Consider the following 22,311-nt stretch of genomic DNA (forward strand, 5'->3'; position numbering starts at 1 on the left):
GCTGATCAAGTCTGGCAACCAGCGTAGGTAGCGAGGATGGCCCTGTACCGTCAGAATTCATGGCTTGGTCCTAATGTCATGGAACCATGAACCAGACGTACAACAAGAGATGAGTGGAAATAAGAAGGCTTTATTGAAAATAAAGCTGTAAGGCAAAAGTCCAAACGGATGGCTAAACCGAAGCAGGGTCTTGCGAAACCAGAGATCAGGAACCAGAAGGGTAGTCAGATGAAGCCAGGATCAGGAACCAACAGGGTAGTCAGACGAAGCCAGGATCAGGAATCAGCAGGGTAGTCAGACGAAGCCAGGATCAGGAACCAGAAGCAGCAGCAGTCTTAGAAGCATGTGAGCACAGGAGGACCAAGCAGGGAACTGAAGCCACAGACCTCCTATATATATGAGCTAGGCATCCAGCTCCTCCCAGTGGGAAGGAGCAGCCGCAGGGTGGGAGGCTACAAGAAACCCAGAAACCAAGATGGCCGCCAGCACATGTCAAACGAAGGAGAACAGCAAGGAGGTAAGACCATGACAGCTTCGTAAGTCTTGTCTGTGCTCCCTGGTGATAGCGGCTAGGGCATGCATCCCTGCGAGGTGGAAGTCCTCTTCTTCCCCAACAACTGACTGCTGGATTCAAAAGGTGGAGGAGATCCGGAGAATGGAGGAATTCACTTCACAGCTACGATCCAAACATAAAGCTTTTCTGGGTGCTTGGGCCCCTTGGTTTTCATTCCAAGACTCCCAGGGGTTTCAGAGCCTATTGTCATGAGAAACTAGATGTCTCACTCTTTGTACTCTTTTGTATTCCCCCTCCCTCCGGTGCTCCTTGTCCTTCAGTTTTGTGTTTTTGTCTAAGGTTACTGTTGAGACCCGTTATATGTGTTGGTTTTTGCCTTCAACACCCACGGGTACTCCATTCCAGTTTTCTATAAGTACCAGTTGTTTGCACTTTTCATATGGATACGGGTTAGGAAAATATGTTCTTCCAGGTTCTTGCCGTTCTTATCAGTGTTTCCTTGCAGTATATGTGGTTAGACAAATATGTTCTCTTTTAAGGGTGTATATCACCCTATACTACATTTACCCTTCTACTCTGTAAGTTCAACGTATCATGTTGACCCTTTCATTGTAGTGTTATGTTTTTGAAATTTGCGTTGTATTCCGTCTAATTTCCCGATACACTTTATGTTATGCGTATACATTTAAATAAATAATTTTTTTAAATCGATGCAGCACTGCACACAAGGTGGAAGCCGAAGTGCCAGCAGCCACGGAAGCGATCCAACATCCAGATCAATATAAAAATAAGAAATTCCACGGCACTTCAAAAAAATCTAATGTGTTTATTACACCATGTGCGACGTTTCGGTCCTCTCAATGGAACCTTTTTCAAGCAATTTCATATCTATCTATCTCCTATCTATCTAAAAAAATGAATATTCCACGGCACTCCAGAAAAGTAAAATAAATGTGACTTTTATTCACCAACGCAACGTTTCGGTCTACACACTGGAACCTTCCTCAAGCAGTGAAGGTTCCAGTGTTGGTGAATAAAAGTCAGATTTATTTTACTTTTCTGGAGTGCCATGGAATATTCTTTTTGCTGCATTTTTGGAGATTGTATCGCTTCAACAACCGCTGGCACCCATTCGTTTTTTGGACCTGCGGTGCCGTTCATACTTTATACAATTTTTGCTATCTATCTATTTCATATCTATATCTGCTGCTCGTGTATGGATGATGAAAAACACTTTCTCTTATGTGGTCAAAATTATAGGTCCTCACTTCTGTCTAATACTCTGAAGATCGTTGATGGTTTAGTACTGGTGATCTTGTTATTCCTTTTTTACCCTTGGAGGCATCCGTATCTGCAAGTGTGAAGTCACACAAGAACGTTCTCGGCTAAACTCCGGTCTGCTTCCCCGCACGCATGCCAGCTGCAGGCCGGAGTGGCGCACGCAGGAGAGGGGAAGGGAGAAGACCAAGTGCTTTACCACCAACACTTGGGAAGGAATAACAAGATCACCTGCACTAAACCATCAACGATCTTCGGAGTATTAGACAGAGGTGAGGACCTATAATATACTAATTTTGACTACATAAGAGAAAGTATTTTTCATCATCCATACACGAGCAGCAATTTTATAAGAAGTGTCTTTATCAGCGCAGGGATCCAATTAACCTTTGATAACCTGTATGTATATACTTCTGTGAGTCGGGGCAGAAGACTCTATTTCGGAGACCCAGCGGCGATTTCCCTGATAGATATCAGGGAAATAAGACACACATATTAGCGGCAGTGCAGGTGTATACCTACCATAATCATATCTATATCTATCTATCTAATCTACCATCTATCTAATCTATTGTCTATCTAATATATAATCTTAATCTGTTTAGGAAACATTACATGTGTATTTCTGAATAGCTTTTACAGGATACTGTTATATAATACTTCCTCTCTCTACAAACCCCTACTTTAAATTTCCAAGCATGCAAGAAACCCACCATCCTTACAACACAGGGTCTGGTGAAATTCCTTAACGACCATATGCTAACAGTCTTTAAAAAGTTCTCTCACCATTCATATTCATTCAGGTATCTACAAGCCATGAAACATTTCATTTTGCTGACAACCTTGTGCATGCTCCCCATCTCAGGTAATATTTTTGCTGTTCTATAAACCTTCATTTCAATGAAAAGTGTTTATAACATTACGCCACTGGCTAAGTTCATAACGATCTGACACTCGGTGGTAATTAACACTGAGAGCATCAGGTACTTAGGTACCTGTCTGGTGGCTGCAGATGCCTTACTAAATTCAAGGACCTGCAGCATGGCACTGGAGCCCATGGCTCTCTGCCCCGCTGTTCACCCTCATGGGCCATAGGCCACTATATGAGGCAGTGTAAAAATGGAGCAGGGATGCAGGTGTCTCTGGCTGCAGGATGGGAGAGGCCTGAGACCTACACCTCAGCGGCTTGGAATAACCCTTGAGTATTCTTTGGCCTCATGGGGAGCTAACGCTGGGGTGTTGAAGGTAGGTATGGCTTAGTACTGTGACCCGCATTTCACCTTCTAATCCCCCTGCTCCATATATTAATTTGGAACAACTAGAGGAGGGGGACAGAACGTGGCAGTTGGTGTTGGCCACCACAGAATGGAAGGAGATATTTTTTTCTGCATTGTGGTATTTGGATCTGCTGGGAACGGTATTTTGTGCTGCACTGCTGTGTTGTTGATACTGCCTACTTGTATTGGCCTTCCCTACTTGTCTTGACCTGTCTTCTGTCAGTTTGGACTCGGCTACAACATAGGGGCCACTTTTTTTCTCCTGGGTCACTATAAGTTTCCAGTCTGCCCATGGTGGCTCAGCTAAATTATAATAATTTAACCCCTTAAAGACCAGACCTATATTCATTTTTACATTTTAGATTTTTTCCTCCCCACATTCCAATAGCCATAACTTTTTTATATTTATGTTCATATGGCCATGGCCGTTGCAGGAGAAGATGCATTTTTTAGTGCCGCCATTTAATTCACCATATCTTGTGTTGGAAAATAGAAAAAAAAATCTTCGAGGGGTAGAATTGAAAAAAAAAAGCACATTTCTGCCAAAGCTTTGGGGATTTTGACATCACGGCGTTCACTCTGTGTTAAAAATGACATGACATCCTTATTTTGCGGCTCAATACAATTGCAATGATACCAAACTTGTATAGTTTTTATTTTGTTTAATTACTTTGTTTACTTTTTCATTGCCATATTCCGCATCCCTCAGCCTAACTCCACAGATGAGGCGATCAGTGTTGATCGTGGCATCTGAGGGGTTAATTGATGGGATTTGAAAGTTAATGAGTTAAAAAGTTATTTTAGTCTTAAAAAGTTATGTGATCGCCTAAGGCATGGTATCACTTTATGATCAATGGCGGTCCAACTGATCCTTTGCATGAAAAGGCCACAGTGCTGGTTCAGCGATGCATCCCTCACTGACGTGCTAGGAACTGCAGCATGGACCCATTCAAGTGACTTTTGCTGGCTGAAGTTCCCTAAACAGTTGTGTGGCTGGGAGCAGGAGCGGACTAGCAAAAGACCCTGCAAGGAAACTCCCCAGTGTGCCCATGCCCTGGGGGCAGCCTGAGCCTTCCTTACAGCCACCAGCCATGGTAAGTAATAAACTGAGATATAGATGTGGGGGGCACTAAGTATCCGGGTTAGGCCTCATGCACATGACCGTTTTTTTTTAAGGTCCGCAAAAACGGGGTCCGTAGGTCCGTGATCCGTGACCTTTTTTCGTCCGTGGGTCATCCTTGTTTTTTAGAGGATCCACGGACATGAAAAATGAAAAAAAAAAATCTAAGTCAAGTTTGCCATTGAAATGATAGGAAAAAACGGACACGGATCACGGACACGGATCACGGACGCGGATGACAATCTTGTGTGCATCCGTGATTTTTCACGGACCCATTGGCAGGTCATATTTTTTTCACGGCCAGGAAACACGGATCACGGATGCGGCTGCCAAATGGTGCATTTTCCGATTTTTCCACGGACCCATTGAAAGTCAATGGGTCGGTGGAAAAAAACGGAAAACGGCACAACGGCCACGGATGCACACAACGGTCATGTGCATGAGGCCTTAGATGTGTGTGGTTTGTAGAAATGTTGAGGGGTTGGTAGTATGATTGTATTATAGGTGTGGGTTGTGCTCTTGAAGTAGTATATAATGATTACATCATAGTTGTTGCGATTAAAAAGATTTTTTTTATTAATATTTATAAAATTATTGTTGATAAAGACTATAAATATATAAATAAGTTAAGATGAAAAAAAAGAGAAAAATATATATATAAAAAAAGGAGAAAATAATAAGGAGAAAATAATCCTAGGTCCACTTGGTATGAAGTGAAAAATGAGTATGTATTTAGGACAAAGTTCGCATAGTCAATGTTCCTAGAGTCTTCGATTTAACATTGTTGTCCAGTAGGGGGAGCTGTTGCAGCTAAAGATAATTACAGCTGAAAATGATTGTAGCCGGGAACGATGGGTGTGCCGGGTTAGCTGGGAGAAAAATGTGAGTACATATGTAGCAGAATTGACATGAGTTGCCCCTATATTCGTAACTTTGTGGCGATACAGGTTAGGTATGTCGGTAAAATAGAATAAAATAAAATGTTTGCAAACATTAATAAATGGCTTCCGTCCAGCCCTAATGCATTCTGAGTGGATGGGGATCCGCTCAGAATGCATCAGTCTGGCAGCGTTTGGACTCCGCTCAGCAGGCGGACACCTGAACACTGCTTGCAGCGTTCGGGTGTCCGCCTGGCCGTGCGGAGGCAAGCGGATCCGTCCAGACTTACAATGTAAGTCAATGGGGACGGATCCGTTTGAATATGACACACTATGGCTCAATCTTCAAACGGATCCGTCCCCCATTGACTTTCAATGTAAAGTCTGGAAGGATCCGTCTGAGGCTACTTTGACACTTAGAATTTTTTTTACAATATAATGCAGACGGATCCGTTCTGAACGGATCCACCGTCTGCATTATATGAGCGGATCCGTCTCAGACGGATCCGCTCTGAACGCAAGTGTGAAAGTAGCCTAAAAAAGGAGGAGCGCAGACAGGTGCTTAATGCAGATGTACCCTATCAGAGTTATGTTACCCGTTCTGCTGCTGTGTTATTCGCCGGCCTTGCTCTACCTGCCCGTAACGTGGCGTCCCATGTGGGCGGGAGTTTGAAAAAAAGAGCGGGTTCGATGAGAGTCCTCCGATTAATGTGAGTCCTCGGGTTGATGCGTTCCTTAGAAAGAGTCCTCGGGTTGATGTGTTCCTTAGAAAGATTGGCAAGTGTCTGTTTGTTTGTATCTCCAAGTTCTATTTTTGCGATCTGAAGGGAGGCGATGCTGCAGGATACCAGGCGCGTTTCGAAGCGCAATGCTTCTTCCTCAGTGGCCACATCACTCTGTATCGCCACAAAGTTACGAATATAGGGGCAACTCATATGTCGATTCTGCTACATATGTACTCACATTTTTCTCCCAGCTAACCCTGGCACATCCACCGTTCCCAGCTGCAATCACTTTCAGCTGTAATTATCTTTAGCTGCAACAGCTCCCCCTACTGGACAACAATGTTAAATCGAAGACTCTAGGAACATTGACTATGCGAACTTTGTCCTAAATACATACTCATTTTTCACTTCATACCAAGTGGACCTAGGATTATTTTCTCCTTATTATTTTCTTCTTATATATATATTTTTATATTTTTTTTTATTTTTCTCAGCTTTACTTATTTATATATTTATAGTCTTTATCAACAATAATTTTATAAATACCAATACATTTTTTTTTTTTAATAGCAACAACTATGATGTGATCGTTATATACTACTTCAAGAGCACAACCCACACCTATAATACACTCATACTACCAACCCCTCAAAATTTCTACAAACCACACACATCTAACCCGGATACTTAGTGCCCCCCACATCTATATCTTGGTTTATTTATCCATTTTCTGAGACACAAGGGTGAGTCGCGTAGGGAGAGCACCACACCACTGTTTCCTATAGGTGCAGCCCCTAACCCTCCTATACCTAAGTAATAAACTGCCACTCCCGTTCTCAGGGCTGTATTGATCATAGACCTTACAGGGAAATTTCCTGGTGAGCCCATGCCCAGGAGGCCATCTGGGCCCTCCTCACGGCTGGCCAGTGGAAGTTTTTGAGGATGTATTTTGTGCTGCTGGCAGTATTTTGTGATGAATTTGGCTCTGTTGTGGTGGTATAATGTGCCACAATATGGTATTGCTGGTCCTGCCTTCCATTATTTTGGATTCGATTACAAAACGGGGCCACGTTTAGTATTTTTTCCAGGGCCACTTTATTTTCCCAGTCCGCTCCTTCTGACTCCTGGAGTATTGCCATCCTAAGGCAACTGGAGTAGGAGGACTGAACTGCCGCTAGCTACTACAGAGGGTCATTTTTTGGGGAGCTGTTTTGTGCTGCGTGGACAGAACTTTGTGATGCACTGTAGTATTTGGCTCTGTTGGGATAGAACAATTTTCTGAAATATGGTATTACTTGTCCTTATTGTGTGTTGCCCTATCTTGTGACAATTTGTGCCATATTAAAAAAAATAGGGCCATTTTATGTTTTTTCCAGGGCCACTTTAAGTTCCCAGTCCGGCCCTGGCTGGGACACTGCCATGATTTTCTCATGATCTGTGGGGCTCCAAAAACTGAACATCCACGGAGTGATTGTATCATGTAATGTGTATATGGCATGACTTTGTAAGATATAAGGAAATATTCTGGTTTCAGCAAATAATGGTCTCTTCATTGTGTAATGTATACAATGCAATTTTCCAAAATACTTTGCCCGGAATTTATCAAGTGCACCACTCCAGAATTCTAGCATTAACAAGGTGAAGAAAAGGGCTTTTGCAACTTTTTGGGCTGTTTGAACTTTCGCTCCACTTTTTGCTCCACTTATTCGAGCAACAACTTTTTAAAAAGACACAAAAGTTGTCTCAATAATTCTCCAGTAGTGATGGCGGACCCCATTGACTTTAATGGCAGGCAAACCTAAAAAAAACTTTAGGTCATTATTACAGCCACCAAATACTTACAAGAAGTGCACAAATCGTCCCACAACATGGACAGTGACATATCAGAGGGGGGTCAATGGCAAAAATTCCCACATAAAATATGTATTTTAATCAGGGGCCATTTTTATGCGTCTTACAGGGAAACTTTCAAAAATGTGCCCTGCTGGAGCCTAGAATTTTTTATTTTAGGCCACAGGAGTACAGACCCCAAAAATTAGGCATTCACCTGACAGAAAAGAACAAGTTATTATGTTGCTGGAGGTACATTAGGCGGTCACTGGATAACAATTTTACTGTAGGCCAGTACAGGTCCCAAAAATTAGGCATTCACCTGACAGAAAAGAACAAATGATTATGTGGCTGGAGGTACATTAGGCGGTCACTAAATAATTTTACTGTAGGCCACGGGAGTACAGGCCCCAAAAATTAGACATTCACCTGACATAAAAGAACAAGTGATTATGTGGCTGGAGGTACATTAGGCGATCAATGAATAACAATTTTACTGTAGGCCACGGGAGTACAGGCCCCAAAAATTAGGCATTCACCTGACAGAAAAGAACAAGTGATTATGTGGCTGGAGGTATATTAGGCAGTCACTGAATAACAATTTTACTGTAGGCCAGTGGAGTAAAGGCCCCAAAATTTAGGCATTCAACTAACAGAAAAGAACAAGTGATTATGTGGCAGGCGGTTCATTAGGCGGTCACTGGATAACAATTTTACTGTAGGCCAGTGGAGTACAGGCCCCAAAAATGAGGCATTCACCTGACAGAAGAGAACAAGTGATTATGTGGCTGGAGGTACATTAGGTGGTCACTGGATAACAATTTTACTGTAGGCCAGTACAGGCCCCAAAAATTAGGCATTCACCTGACAGAAAAGAACAAGTGATTATGTGGCTGACGGTATATTAGATGGTCACTGGATATAAATTTTACTGTAGGCCAGTACAGGACCCAAAAATTAGGCATTCACCTGACAGAAAAGAACAAGGGATTATGTGGCTGAAGGTATATTAGGCAGTCACTGAATAACAATTTTACTGTAGGCCAGTGGAGTACAGACCCCAAAAAAAGGCATTCACCTGACAGAAAAGGTCTTTTATGCCGCTGTATATACATAAGACAAGGACCATTCTTTGTTCTGGGTGGTGGCGGATATGTGTGGGCTGGCATGAGGAAATTAAATTACACATAGTTGTCAAAGGTGTTCAATTCCTCCAAGATCCATGCCTCATTCATTTTTAGAAATGTGAGGCAGTCCACACTATCGTGAGCTAGGCGAGTGCGCTTATCGGTCACGATATCCCCTGCTGCACTGAACGTCCTTTCGGACAGGACACTCGACGAGGGGAAAGCCAAGAGTTCCATGGCAAATTGAGCCAGCTCTGGCCACAGGTCAAGCCTGCACACCAAGTAGTCCAGGGGTTCCTCGCTTTTCAGAGTGTCCACATCGGCCGTTAACCCGATGTAGTCAGACACCTGTCAGTCTAGGCATTTCCTGAGGCTGGATCCGGAGGGAGGCTGTCGATGGGTTGGCTGCAAGAATGATCTCATATCTGAAGTGACCAATACATCTTAAAACCACCCTCTTCTTGCAGGCGTGGTAGGATTGTTACCCGCACCTGTTTCACTGTGGGTGGAAATTCCTCTGCCAGCACCCGCAACAGCAGAATGCAGCATCTCTCGCAGCAAGGCCGGGAAATGCTGCATTCTGACAGCCCTCCGTGAAGCTGGTAACATGTCCGCTATTTTGTGTTTGTACCGGGGGTCTAAGTACGTTGCCACCCAGTACTGGTCATTGCCCTTTATGCTTTTTATAGGAGTCCCTCTTCAAACACTGGAGCATGAAGGCCCCCATGTGCACTAAATTGTAAGCGGTGGAGCGCCCTGGCTCCTGCTCATTGTCGTCCTCCTCCTCCTCCCCCAGCCACCATCCTCTTCTGACTCCTCTACAGACTACTGCTGACTTGTCTCAGACGGAGTAGCCCCCCTGGGAATTCATTCAGCATTGCGACTTCCTCTTCTTCCAGCTCCTGCTCCTCGACAGCTTGATCAATGACACAATGCAATGCACGCTCCAGAAATAAGGCGTAAGGTACAATGTCACTGATGGGGCCCTGGCTGCAACTGACCAGTTTGGTGATCTCATCAAATGGCCGCAGAAGTCTGCATGCGTCTCACATGAGCAGCCACTGGCGTGGTGAAAAGAAACCAAGCTCACCAGAACCTGTCCTGCTGCAGAGTTCGTACAGGTAGTCGTTAACAGCACGTTGCTGTTGGAGCAGCCTATCAAGCATATGCAAGGTGGAGTTCCAGTGCGTCAGGCTGTCACAAATCAGACGTCTGACGGGCAGGTGGTGTCGCCGCTGAACGTCAGCAAGGCGAGCCATGGCCATGTAAGATCTAAAATGGCCAGACATTTTCCTGGCCTGCCGCAAGACGTCCTGGACCGCGGGTATTTGGCAACGAATCGCTGAATGACTAAGTTCAGGACATGTGCCATGCACGGCATGTGTGTAATTTTGCCCTGTTTCAGCGCACTCAGCAGATTAACCTCGCTCAATTTGACAGTTGGTAAAGTGGTGTGTGACAATGGTGCCAGCCACTGATCGCCTATGACCGCAGAGCTGAAAGCAGTGCAGGACTGGTGGCGCTCTTGGCTTCCAGGCACAACAGACGCAGCACAGCATGGCAACGTCTGACCTGGCACGTCGAATAGGTTCTGGGGAGCTTGGGGGGCGCAGCGGAAGAGGCAGTAGCAGTGGAAAATGAGGAGTCAGCCGAGGAGGAGACGGAGAATGGAGTAGGAGGAGGAGAAGAAGAGGCAGGCCTGCATACAATACGTGGCGGTAACACCAAATGCACACGGGTGCCACGGGTTACATGCTTGAAGGCCGTCAGAAGGTTCACCCAGTGGGCAGTAAAAGTTATGTACTTTACCTGCCCGTGTTTGCTAGACCACGTGTCTGTGGTCAGATGTATCTTGGCACCGACAATGTGTGCCAGAGATATATTCACTTGCCGCTGAACGTGGCTATATACAGGGAGTGCAGAATTATTAGGCAAATGAGTATTTTGACCACATCATCCTCTTTATGCATGTTGTCTTACTCCAAGCTGTATAGGCTCGAAAGCCTACTACCAATTAAGCATATTAGGTGATGTGCATCTCTGTAATGAGAAGGGGTGTGGTCTAATGACACCAACACCCTATATCAGGTGTGCATAATTATTAGACAACTTCCTTTCCTTTGGCAAAATGGGTCAAAAGAAGGACTTGACAGGCTCAGAAAAGTCAAAAATAGTGAGATATCTTGCAGAGGGATGCAGCACTCTTAAAATTGCAAAGCTTCTGAAGCGTGATCATCGAACAATCAAGCGTTTCATTCAAAATAGTCAACAGGGTCGCAAGAAGCGTGTGGAAAAACCAAGGCGCAAAATAACTGCCCATGAACTGAGAAAAGTCAAGCGTGCAGCTGCCAAGATGCCACTTGCCACCAGTTTGGCCATATTTCAGAGCTACAACATCACTGGAGTGCCCAAAAGCACAAGGTGTGCAATACTCAGAGACATGGCCAAGGTAAGAAAGGCTGAAAGACGACCACCACTGAACAAGACACACAAGCTGAAACGTCAAGACTGGGCCAAGAAATATCTCAAGACTGATTTTTCTAAGGTTTTATGGACTGATAAAATGAGAGTGAGTCTTGATGGGCCAGATAGATGGGCCCGTGGCTGGATTGGTAAAGGGCAGAGAGCTCCAGTCCGACTCAGACGCCAGCAAGGTGGAGGTGGAGTACTGGTTTGGGCTGGTATCATCAAAGATGAGCTTGTGGGGCCTTTTCGGGTTGAGGATGGAGTCAAGCTCAACTCCCAGTCCTACTGCCAGTTTCTGGAAGACACCTTCTTCAAGCAGTGGTGCAGGAAGAAGTCTGCATCCTTCAAGAAAAACATGATTTTCATGCAGGACAATGCTCCATCACACGCGTCCAAGTACTCCACAGCGTGGCTGGCAAGAAAGGGTATAAAAGAAGAAAATCTAATGATATGGCCTCCTTGTTCACCTGATCTGAACCCCATTGAGAACCTGTGGTCCATCATCAAATGTGAGATTTACAAGGAGGGAAAACAGTACACCTCTCTGAACAGTGTCTGGAAGGCTGTGGTTGCTGCTGCACGCAATGTTGATGGTGAACAGATCAAAACATTGACAGAATCCATGGATGGCAGGCTTTTGAGTGTCCTTGCAAAGAAAGGTGGCTATCAGTGGTCACTGATTTGTTTTTGTTTTGTTTTTGAATGTCAGAAATGTATATTTGTGAATGTTGAGATGTTATATTGGTTTCACTGGTAAAAATAAATAATTGAAATGGGTATATATTTGTTTTTTGTTAAGTTGCCTAATAATTATGCACAGTAATAGTCACCTGCACACACAGATATCCCCCTAAAATAGCTAAAACTAAAAACAAACTAAAAACTACTTCCAAAAATATTCAGCTTTGATATTAATGAGTTTTTTGGGTTCATTGAGAACATGGTTGTTGTTCAATAATAAAATTAATCCTCAAAAATACAACTTGCCTAATAATTCTGCACTCCCTGTACAGTACAGACCAAAAGTTTGGACACACCTTCTCATTAAAAGAGTTTTCTTTATTTTCATGACTATGAAAATTGTAGATTCACACTGAAGGCATCAAAACTATGAATTAACACATGTGGAATTATATACATAACAAAAAAGTGTGAAACAACTGAAAATATGTCATAGTCTAGGTTCTTCAAAGTATCCACCTTTTGCTTTGATTACTGCTTTGCACACTCTTGGCATTCTCTTGATGAGCTTCAAGAGGTAGTCACCTGAAATGGTTTTCACTTCCCAGGTGTGCCCTGTCAGGTTTAATAAGTGGGATTTCTTGCCTTATAAATGGGGTTGGGACCATCAACTGCGTTGTGGAGAAGTCAGATGGAACACAGCTGATAGTCCTACTGAATAGACTGTTAGAATTTGTATTATGGCAAGAAAAAAGCAGCTAAGTTAAGAAAAAAACTAGTGGCCATCATCACTTTAAAAAATGAAGGTCAGTCAGTCCGAAAAATTGGGAAAACTTTGAAAGTGTCCCCAAGTGCAGTCACAAAAACCATCAAGCGCTACAAAGAAACTGGCTCACATGCGGACCGCCCCAGGAAAGGAAGACCAAGAGTCACCTCTGCTGCTGAGGATAAGTTCATCCGAGTCACCAGCCTCAGAAATCGCAGGTTAACAGCAGCTCAGATTAGAGACCAGGTCAATGCCACACAGAGTTCTAGCAGCAGGCACATCTCTAGAACAACTGTTAAGAGGAGACTGTGTGAATCAGGCCTTCATGGTAGAATATCTGCTAGGAAACCACTGCTACGCAGAAAAGATGAACGGATGGACTCTACATGCCTGGTTCCCACCGTGAAGCATGGAGGAGGAGGTGTGATGGTGTGGGGGTGCTTTGCTGGTGACACTGTTGGGGATTTATTCAAAATTCAAGGCATACTGAACCAGCATGGCTACCACAGCATCTTGCAGTGGCATGCTATTCCATCTGGTTTGCGTTTAGTTGGACTATCATTTATTTTTCAACAGGACAATGACCCCAAACACACCTCCAGGCTGTGTAAGGGCTATTTGACCATGAAGGAGAGTGATGGGGTGCTGCGCCAGATGACCTGGCCTGCACAGTCACCGGACCTGAACCCAATCGAGATGGTTTGGGGTGAGCTGGACCGCATTGTGAAGGCAAAAGGGCCAACAAGTGCTAAGCATCTCTGAGAACTCCTTTAAGACTGTTGGAAGACCATTTCAGGTGACTACCTCTTGAAGCTCATCAAGAGAATGCCAAGAGTGTGCAAAGCAGTAATCAAAGCAAAAGGTGGATACTTTGAAGAACCTAGAATATGACATATTTTCAGTTGTTTCACACTTTTTTGTTATGTATATAATTCCAGATGTGTTAATTCATAGTTTGGATGCCTTCAGTGTGAATCTACAATTTTCATAGTCATGAAAATAAAGAAAACTCTTTGAATGAGAAGGTGGGTCCAAACTTTTGGTCTGTACTGTAGCTCTGGGATGCCCTTCTGGGAGAAATATTGCGGGGACTTTCCATTGTGGTGTGCCAATGGCCACACATTTTCTAAAGGCCTCCAACTCCACCAGTTTATATGGCAGTAATTGGTGGGCTAGCAATTCCGACAAGCCAGCGGTCAGCCGTTGGGCAAGAGGGTTATCCGGCGTCATGAACTTTTTACGCTCGAACATTTAAGCCACGGAAGCCTGCCTTGTGCCAGGTGAACGCGATGACGGCACGGTGGAAGGTGGAGGACAAATAGGAGGAGAAGGAGAAGAGGCAGGACGTGAAGCGCCGGGAGTGTGGCTTTGTGAGTTCTGACGGCGTTGCTTCCGCAAAAACAGAACGGATACGGAAGACATAAGGAGTATATACTGTATGTGTACCGTTTTTTATGCGGACCCATTCACTTGAATGGAGCTACGGAACGCGATTTGTAGGCAATGATAGGACAAGTTCTATCTTTCAACGGAACGGAAATATGGAAACGGAATGCATGCGGAGTACATTCCGTTTTTTTTTTTTGCAGAACAATTGAAATGAATGGTTCCGTATTCGAACTGTATATGGAATGCAAAAAAAGGCCCATATACGGAGCGAAAAAATCGTTGGTGTGAATGAGCCCTAATTTGAACATGAGACTAACAAAGATGACTTTAGCTGCCAAATGCACATGTAACAGGTCAGCCAGTTTCATAGGTACCAATCTGCTGACAGATTCCCTTTAAATAGCCTTAAGAGTGTGTAGTACCGTGGCTACGTTTGGTGGTATTCTGCTCCTTGTTATATTTACTGTACTTCCAGCCAAGGTATGGATGAAGTCTCAAGCACTGTTGCTGCATATGATTGGCCTCAGCATTTATGTGTCTCCAAGCAGCACATCACCGCTGAGGTTATTCATTGGCACAGTAAGCAGGTGAGAGTGAATATTTCATTAGGTACCACACTCTCTGGAGGCCATTATGCTTTGTACAATATTTGATACTTTTTGGTGCAAAGTGCAGCAAAACAGACTACTGAAATCACTTAAAAAAATTCCCCTCATGATACATTTCCCCCACTGTGTTCTGTCTAGTGGAAAAAATGGATGCAATGGGTGGTTGCATATGCAGTTTTGTTTTTTTTTTTGGGGGGGGGGGGGGGGGCAAAAAATGCTGTGACCAGAATAGTTACCGTATATGTTGGCCAATTTCATACGTTTTATAACTCCCAATAGAAATTACCACGGACCAAGTGATAACATATCAGAGAATTCCATGATTTCATTAAAATGCGGCCTTTGCACCAAAAGAGAATTCCTCAAAGTGTTTCCGTCTTATCTGTGATACCTACAACTACCCTATCCCTAAGTGACAATATTTGCTGTTGCTAACAGGACCCACAATCAAGTTCTAAGGCTTGTGAGAAGTCATAAATATCAGATGCAGACGTTTTCCATTTTTTCTCAAGTCTCTTATTTGTTTTATTAATAGGGGCACACAGGATTGTTGGAGGTCGAGAAGCCAGAGCTCATTCCAGACCATACATGGTTTCTCTACAGATCCGGGGACAGAGTTTCTGTGGAGGCTCTCTAATCTATCCTAACTGGGTTCTCACTGCAGCACATTGCATGGAAGACATGTAAGAGATATTGCACTGCACACTGTAAATTCAACTGCATACTGAGTGGTAGAATAGGAAGATAGCCATAAGAGGTTGTCCAGTCAGAAAAATGGTTTACAAAACAGCTTAGAATTCTCTAAAGTAGGAGTCATACCCTCCTTACCAATCCACTGCCATTCCAATTCTGATGCTTCCCAGGTTCCCCACCAGTCTCTACTTTTTGTCCTCTCTCTGCAAGGACATATGAACCCTGCAGGAAGCAGGGACTAGCAGGGCACCTGGGGGTCACTGGAATTGGATTATCAGAGGATTGGTAAGGTGAATATAAATTATTTTGCTATTTTAGAACATTTTCTCCCGGCTGGAGTTTCCCTCCTAAAATCACCTGCTTAATGTTGCTTAGTGTCTTTCAAGTTTCCAAAACAGGTCTGATCCATTAGGGAAAGGACTCCTCAACACCTCTGAACATGTCTTGTGGTATCTGGCATAGGTTTGGGAAGTTGCGAGGTAGGGCCTCTGTGGATCAGACTTGTTTTTCCAGCATATCTCGCTGGTGTTTGATCTAAGGAGTTTGGAGGCCAGTTCAAAACCTTGAACTCTGCATCATCTTCTCCAAACCATTCCTGAACTGGGAACGCCACACAAAGCTTTCAATTTGGGAGTGGCTCTTACCCAGCCGTATAGCCATCACAATTTGGCCTTCAGTCAATGTTACTAAGATCCTTACGCTTGCCCATTTTTACTGCTTCCAACATATCAACTTAATATATATGCAGGTCTCATTGTCACAAGATAATCAGTGTTAATCACTTTACCTGGTTATGAATGATTGGTATATGTAACAAGTCTACTTCAGTCAGAAGTTAATCACTTTTAAGTTGTCTGTGAAAAAGACAATGGATCCATAGCCTAATAGGATTTTACACATATGTAGCAGACTATGGGGCCCCAGGCTACCATGGAAATTCAACGGCACTCTGCAATTACGTTTCGGGGGCTCCAGTGGGCTGAAGAAAGAAGTCCCTTCCCTCTATCAACCATATTAGATGGTGTGTATAGGGAGAGACCTGTAAATCAAGCCAGGCCAGATAGGAAGTAGATACAGGGATGCCATCCAGCAGACTCTTCTCCTTGTGTCTCAGTTTGAAATTCTGCAGTATTTCGGAGAAAAGATAATTTTAGAGTAAAGTATAATTTTTTGTAATGTGGGAGCCTTTTCCTTTTAAATATAAGTTGGACTACTTCTACTATGCTATATATTGGTAACTAATAATCACTACTATACTTTAGGTCCCATTTTTTTAGGGCATTAATATGACCACAAGAACTATGGTGATCTAATTTCAAATCTATGGTGTTCTAAGTTCACATTACATGAACTGTAGCGAGTTTGGGTTCTGCGGTCATAACATGGACACTAATATGGGCTTTGTTACATCTGTCTTGATGAGGCCTAAATCCGTGTTCTTCTTGCAGGCGTGTAGATATGATCCGTGTTGTACTTGGTGCTCATAACCTCCGTAACCCAGACAGATTTGTGCAGGTGCTAAGTATCCAGGAATCATTCACACATCCCGAATACAACCCAACAACTTTTCAGAATGATATAAACCTCCTAAAGGTAAGATCCTTTTCATGACATGGTTTTATTTACTTACACATTTTTATTTTTTCCTACAGTGACATATAATTTCATTCTTTGATTCCTCACAGTTAAACAGCTTTGCTAATATAAATCGCTTTGTAAGAAATATCTCCCTTCCTCTCAACGATTCAAATGTGCTTCCCGGTTCTCCTTGCTCGGTGGCTGGCTGGGGTGAAGTGAGTGATTTCGGAACTTTGCCCAGAGCTCTAATGGAAACAGATGTTAATGTTATCAGCCGGGAAAACTGTAATCAGCATTGGGGTCAGATTATCTTCGATAGCATGCTGTGTACTGCTAGTCCTGGACAACGAAACAAAGGCTTTTGCTCTGTGAGTACAGTATTAATCCTTCGATAATATTACACATGGTTAGGGTGTAGCCACATTGTCAGGTTTCTTGATGTAGTTTTGAAAGCCAAAACCAGGTTTTAGATAAGTTGCATGTGTCCTTTTTACTTTCTTTTCTTTTAGGATCCAGTCTGATTTTGGCTTCCAAAACTCTCTCAAGAAACCTGAACTTTTGGCTGTTAAAGTAAAGCTCCTCATTTGCAGCCACTCTCATGTATATCCATCAGCAGACTACTGGCTGCAGTTTATGGAAACCTGTGGTCTGTCAAAGGATAGCAGCTGAGTGTTGTCATAAATGAAAATGTGATTGCTGTATATAGTATCTATTGTAGATGCAGTGGGCCCTGGAGGAGCAGAAACTGAGGATAAGAGTGGTAGTGGCTCTGGCTACAACAGTTAGAGCTCATGCACATGTCCATTGCCATTTTTGTGGTCTGTAAATGGCTGATCTGCAATTGCACATACTGGCCACATATGTTCCGCATTTTGTGGAACGGAACGTCCTGCCATCTATAGAACAGTCCTATCCTTTTCCGTAAAACGGACAATAGGACATGTTCTATTTTTTGGTGGGTGCCACGGACAGTTAAGTGAATGGGTCCGCATCCGACCCGCAAAAAATGTGGATCAGATGTGGGGAAAAAAATAAGTTGGTGTGCATTAGCCCTTATTGACAGTGGTAATCCTCACACCAATGCTCCCTAGGACCAGGGTTGTGACACATTCTTTCTTCCCCCTGGGGATTCCTGCCTGATAATGGGGTGCCCTTGGTGTTAACATTTTGTATGGGTGCAAGACACGAGATATAGGTGCAGTGGACGGCACATGATGCTGGAGTCAGTAATCAGACCAGTTGTAGAAGATAAACATCTCTCTTTCACAGCAGAGGACTGTCCATAGGCCTTACAGGGAAATCTCCCGGTGAGCCAATGTCCAGGGGGCCGCCCAAGCACTTCTCATGGCCATCAGCCAGGTACATAAAGATCTAATGCTCTCAGCACCAGGGGCATTGCTAGGTTAAAACATTCGGGGCCTGGGCCCCTAATGTTTTGTCCCAGGCTCCGAATGTACTGCCTGCTTACTAGATACAACTGTATTGCCATCCTCAGGATGGCAATACAATTGAATCTAATGCTCTGCAAGAGCTGAAGGTCCTGTGATGACATCACAGGTCATTTGATCAGTGCTAAATGCAGTAGCTGAAAAGGACCTGCAATGATGTCACCATCATATGACCAGTACAGGAGAGGACGGCTCAGAAGTGAAGAGAAGTCCTTGGAAGAAGCTGTGGTGAGGTCTGCTACATGAGGAGAGGTAAGTGAAGATTACTCGTATGAGTTGTAGGTATTTAACTGGGACTGTATGTTAGGGCTGAAGGGAGGAAAGTTATTTACATGGGACAGTGGGGTGGAGTGATGTTATTTACATGGGACTGAAAGTTGAAGGAGTGATGTTATTTACATGGGAATGCATGTCGGAGGTGGCTGGGGCAGGGTGATGTTATTTACATGGGACCACATGTTGAAGGCAAATGTGGGAGGGAGTGATATTATTTACATGGGACTGTATGTTGAAGGCGGCAGAGGAGGGAGTTATGTTCTTTACATGAGACTGTATGTTGAAGGCGGCTAGGGAAGGGGTAATGTTATTTACGTGGGACTGTATATTGAGGGGGGCAGGAGAGATGGTGTGGTGTTATTTACATGGGACTGTATTTTAGAGGGGGCTGTAGATAGAAAGGGATGTTATTTACATGGGACTGTATATTGGAGGGGGCTGGAGAGATGGTGTGATGGTATTTACATGGCACTCTATGGCTGAGAAGGGAAATAATGTTATTTACATGGGACTGTATGGTGGAGGGGCTGAGAAATTATAATTTTTGAGAACACTAAATGGAGGAATATAACTACAGGGGGCACTGCAGGGGGCATTATAAACACTGGGAAGGCTTCAAGGAGAGCATTATAACAGTAGGGGGTGATATAAATACTGGGGCACTTCAGGGTGAGCATTATAACAGTAGGGGACATTATAAATACTGGGGGCACTGTGGAGGCATTTTAAATCCAGGAGACATTAGGTGTTCTTATTACTACTGGGGGCTCTATAGGAGGGACTTATAGATCTGCATTATTTCTACTAAGAGCACTGTGGGGGTCTTAATACTACTGAGGGGTCAGTAGATAGCTTTATTACCATTGAGGAAACAATAGGGGTGCCTTATTTCTACTAGGGGCTCTGTAAGGGCATTATTAATACTGGAGGGCTCTTCTACTAATGGGGACACTATTGGGGAGCATTATCACAGTTGGGGCACTGGGAGCAGTATTACTAATGAGGGCATTCTAGAAGGGAATTACTATTGGTGGGACTTTGAGGAGCACTATTACTACGGGGGGCACTCAGTTTTCTTCAGGATAGTATTTGGGGGTACAGAAAAATGAGGAAGCTAAGATGTCAGTGTGCCACACTCTGTAGAGACAATGCGCGGCTGAGAGAAGTTGTCCGGATGGAATGGAGAAGATGATGACAGAGATCTACATCAGTGGAGGCGTCACCTGGGAGGAACTGGATGTGAGAGGTGCGTGCTGCTGTATAGCTGTATAGGGGCTTAGGGGTCGGTTGGTCGACTTAAAGAATTGGGCCATATGCATTGGGGCTTGTGCCCCAGATCTTTTGAGACTCTAGCAACTCCCCTGCTCAGCACTAATTTATGTAGTAGCATCTGGCACTTATGCACCTGGCTAGTGGCCGCAGGGACTCTCCAGAATTCAACTGTATTGCCATCCTCAGGACACTGATACAGTTTCACACTATGGAGTAGATGGCAGTATTTTGTGCTGCACTTTGGTATTTGGTTCCGCTTGGGCAGTATTTTATTCTACACTGTGGCATTGTTGGCCCTACCTACTTCTGTTGTCCCTTTTTTTTTCCAGTGTCACTATAAGTTCTCATTCCCCCTTACTAAAGTGCAGAATGGGGTTGTAGTTGTTATTCCCTTTGGGAACAAATGCAAAGCATAATACAAAGCATGATTACATAACATAAAATCAAGAACAACTTGAAAGTACCCTGTTCTGGGGTATTGCACAGAAAATACACTGTTGATACTTTTGTTTATTGCCTACAGTCTTTGTGGACTAAAGTGTCTACAGTCAATTGTCTGCAATCTGAAAGACTTAAAGGGTTTTTCTCTGGATAGGTTATCAGTATGTGATCGATGGGGGTCCGACAACTGGGACCACAGCCTTCTCTCTGCTTTTCCTAAGCAGTGAATGAGGCTGAGCTGCGATACCAAGCACAGCCGCTATACAATGTAAGCTGTGCTTGGCAAGCTGCGAGAAGGCAGCGGTGCTCACAGGAGCGCCGCTTCCTTCACAAAACAGCTGATCGCTTGAGATCCCGGGTGAGTATAGGTCATCAGTAAAAAAAAATCTTGGAAAACCAGTCTTATGTCTGGCATGTGCTTTTTTCCAGGGAGATTCTGGGGGCCCTCTTGTGTGCAGAAACCGAGTTGAAGGACTAGTGTCATTTTCTGGATTATTCTGTGGAGACCCTAATACCCCAGATGTGTATACTCGAATTTCAGCCTTTCTGCCTTGGATCCAGAGTGTGATAAGCAGACGTTGAAAGAAGAAAGAGAAACAGTTAAAAACATGTTTTTTGTTCTTTATATACTGTAGTTATGTTGGTAAATGGTAAAGAAATCTGTGGTATATGAAAAAGTATTTGGCGGATTTATTGTAACCTGTTTGTCACACCGAATACTTTGGGTCTTTGAAGTCTTTTATAAATGCTGTTTTTATTTTGCTGTTATTACTGTTACTACTTTAAAGCATGTTTTTGCAGAGTATTCATATTCTTTGTATACAGAATTCCTTTCAAGACTACTCATCTGTAGTGAAACTTTTAATTAATTTCTCAATAAAACTTTAAAACTTTATGCAGAAAAAAGTGTTGGTCTGATGTTTCTTGGGTCTAGCAGAGGAAATAATTCTAGCATAGCACGACCTCTTTCACACAAGTGATACGGTTTGTGTTAGGATATGTTCTAATACAACAGCGCTTTAGCGGTAAATGCATGATTTTTCTAAAACACACTGCCACCAATGACTTTTTAGATACATAACACTGGACCACCAATGGTTAGTGAGCCACAGCGCACGTACCATTAGAAAGGGCTGTCTAGCCCTATCAATCAAAAAGGGAGAGGAGAGTGTACTGAGCACCGAGGAGAGTAGCGGCAGGTTGCTCCAATGGCTACTCCGGTGCTCAAACGACCTAATTTTCATAAAAATAAAGGTAATAATATCTCCACAACGCTGAAAGCTACAGAGAAAAGAAAGATATTGTTTTCATCAGCATGATCAACCCTGTCTGGTTTAATAGGATTGATCATACTCACAGACTAAACTGAATTTAAAATTGGCTCCTCCTAATGGACCACACTGACTGTAAAATGAATGTCTCCTGACAGGTCGCACCGACTGTAATCGGATCTGGTTTCTATTAGAAAACTCAGCATTTTACTAGACAAGAAGAAACAGCATGCTGAACTATTCTGTCCTAAATTTTTGATTCCATCTGGAATGGAAGCTCCTGACGTATCCTCCAGTACAGGTGTGGGTGATCCCTAACATGGATTTCTGTGTATGTATTCAGAAATTCCCATCAGTCAGAGCATACATGCTCTCTGATTGTCACATACGGGGGTCTTTTTTTCCACAAAAGCATTGATAATACGATAATTCGCCATCTAAGGCTTCTTTCATATATGTGCTTTCTATTATAGGAGCATTTGGTTTCTGTTCGGGAGAACAATTTTTAAAGGGATAAAAAAGTCCTGCATGCAGGCCTTTTCTCTTCCACCATTTTTCATGAGCTCTGTGATGGAATCTCAAAAGGGAGCCTCCAACGCAGATGTGAAAGCGGCCTAATCCCCTCTGCGCCATATTAGGCTATTTTTTTTATCCCACTTCCAAGATATTTACC

The 22,311-nt window shown here is 43.5% G+C and overlaps 1 protein-coding gene across 1 annotated transcript; it reads left to right on the forward strand.

Annotated features, from left to right (window-relative positions):
* Positions 1–2,535: 2,535 nt before the first annotated feature.
* On the forward strand, positions 2,536–21,273 carry PRSS57 (serine protease 57). Its single transcript, XM_044284462.1, has 5 exons — positions 2,536–2,657; positions 15,195–15,342; positions 16,801–16,945; positions 17,038–17,298; positions 20,797–21,273. The coding sequence occupies exons 1-5, from the start codon at positions 2,549–2,551 to the stop codon at positions 20,947–20,949; spliced, it is 816 nt and encodes a 271-aa protein (XP_044140397.1). The 5' UTR covers positions 2,536–2,548; the 3' UTR covers positions 20,950–21,273.
* Positions 21,274–22,311: the final 1,038 nt, after the last annotated feature.

The sequence above is a fragment of the Bufo gargarizans genome, chromosome 1 (assembly GCF_014858855.1).
Source record: "Bufo gargarizans isolate SCDJY-AF-19 chromosome 1, ASM1485885v1, whole genome shotgun sequence".
Classification (NCBI taxonomy): domain Eukaryota; kingdom Metazoa; phylum Chordata; class Amphibia; order Anura; family Bufonidae; genus Bufo; species Bufo gargarizans.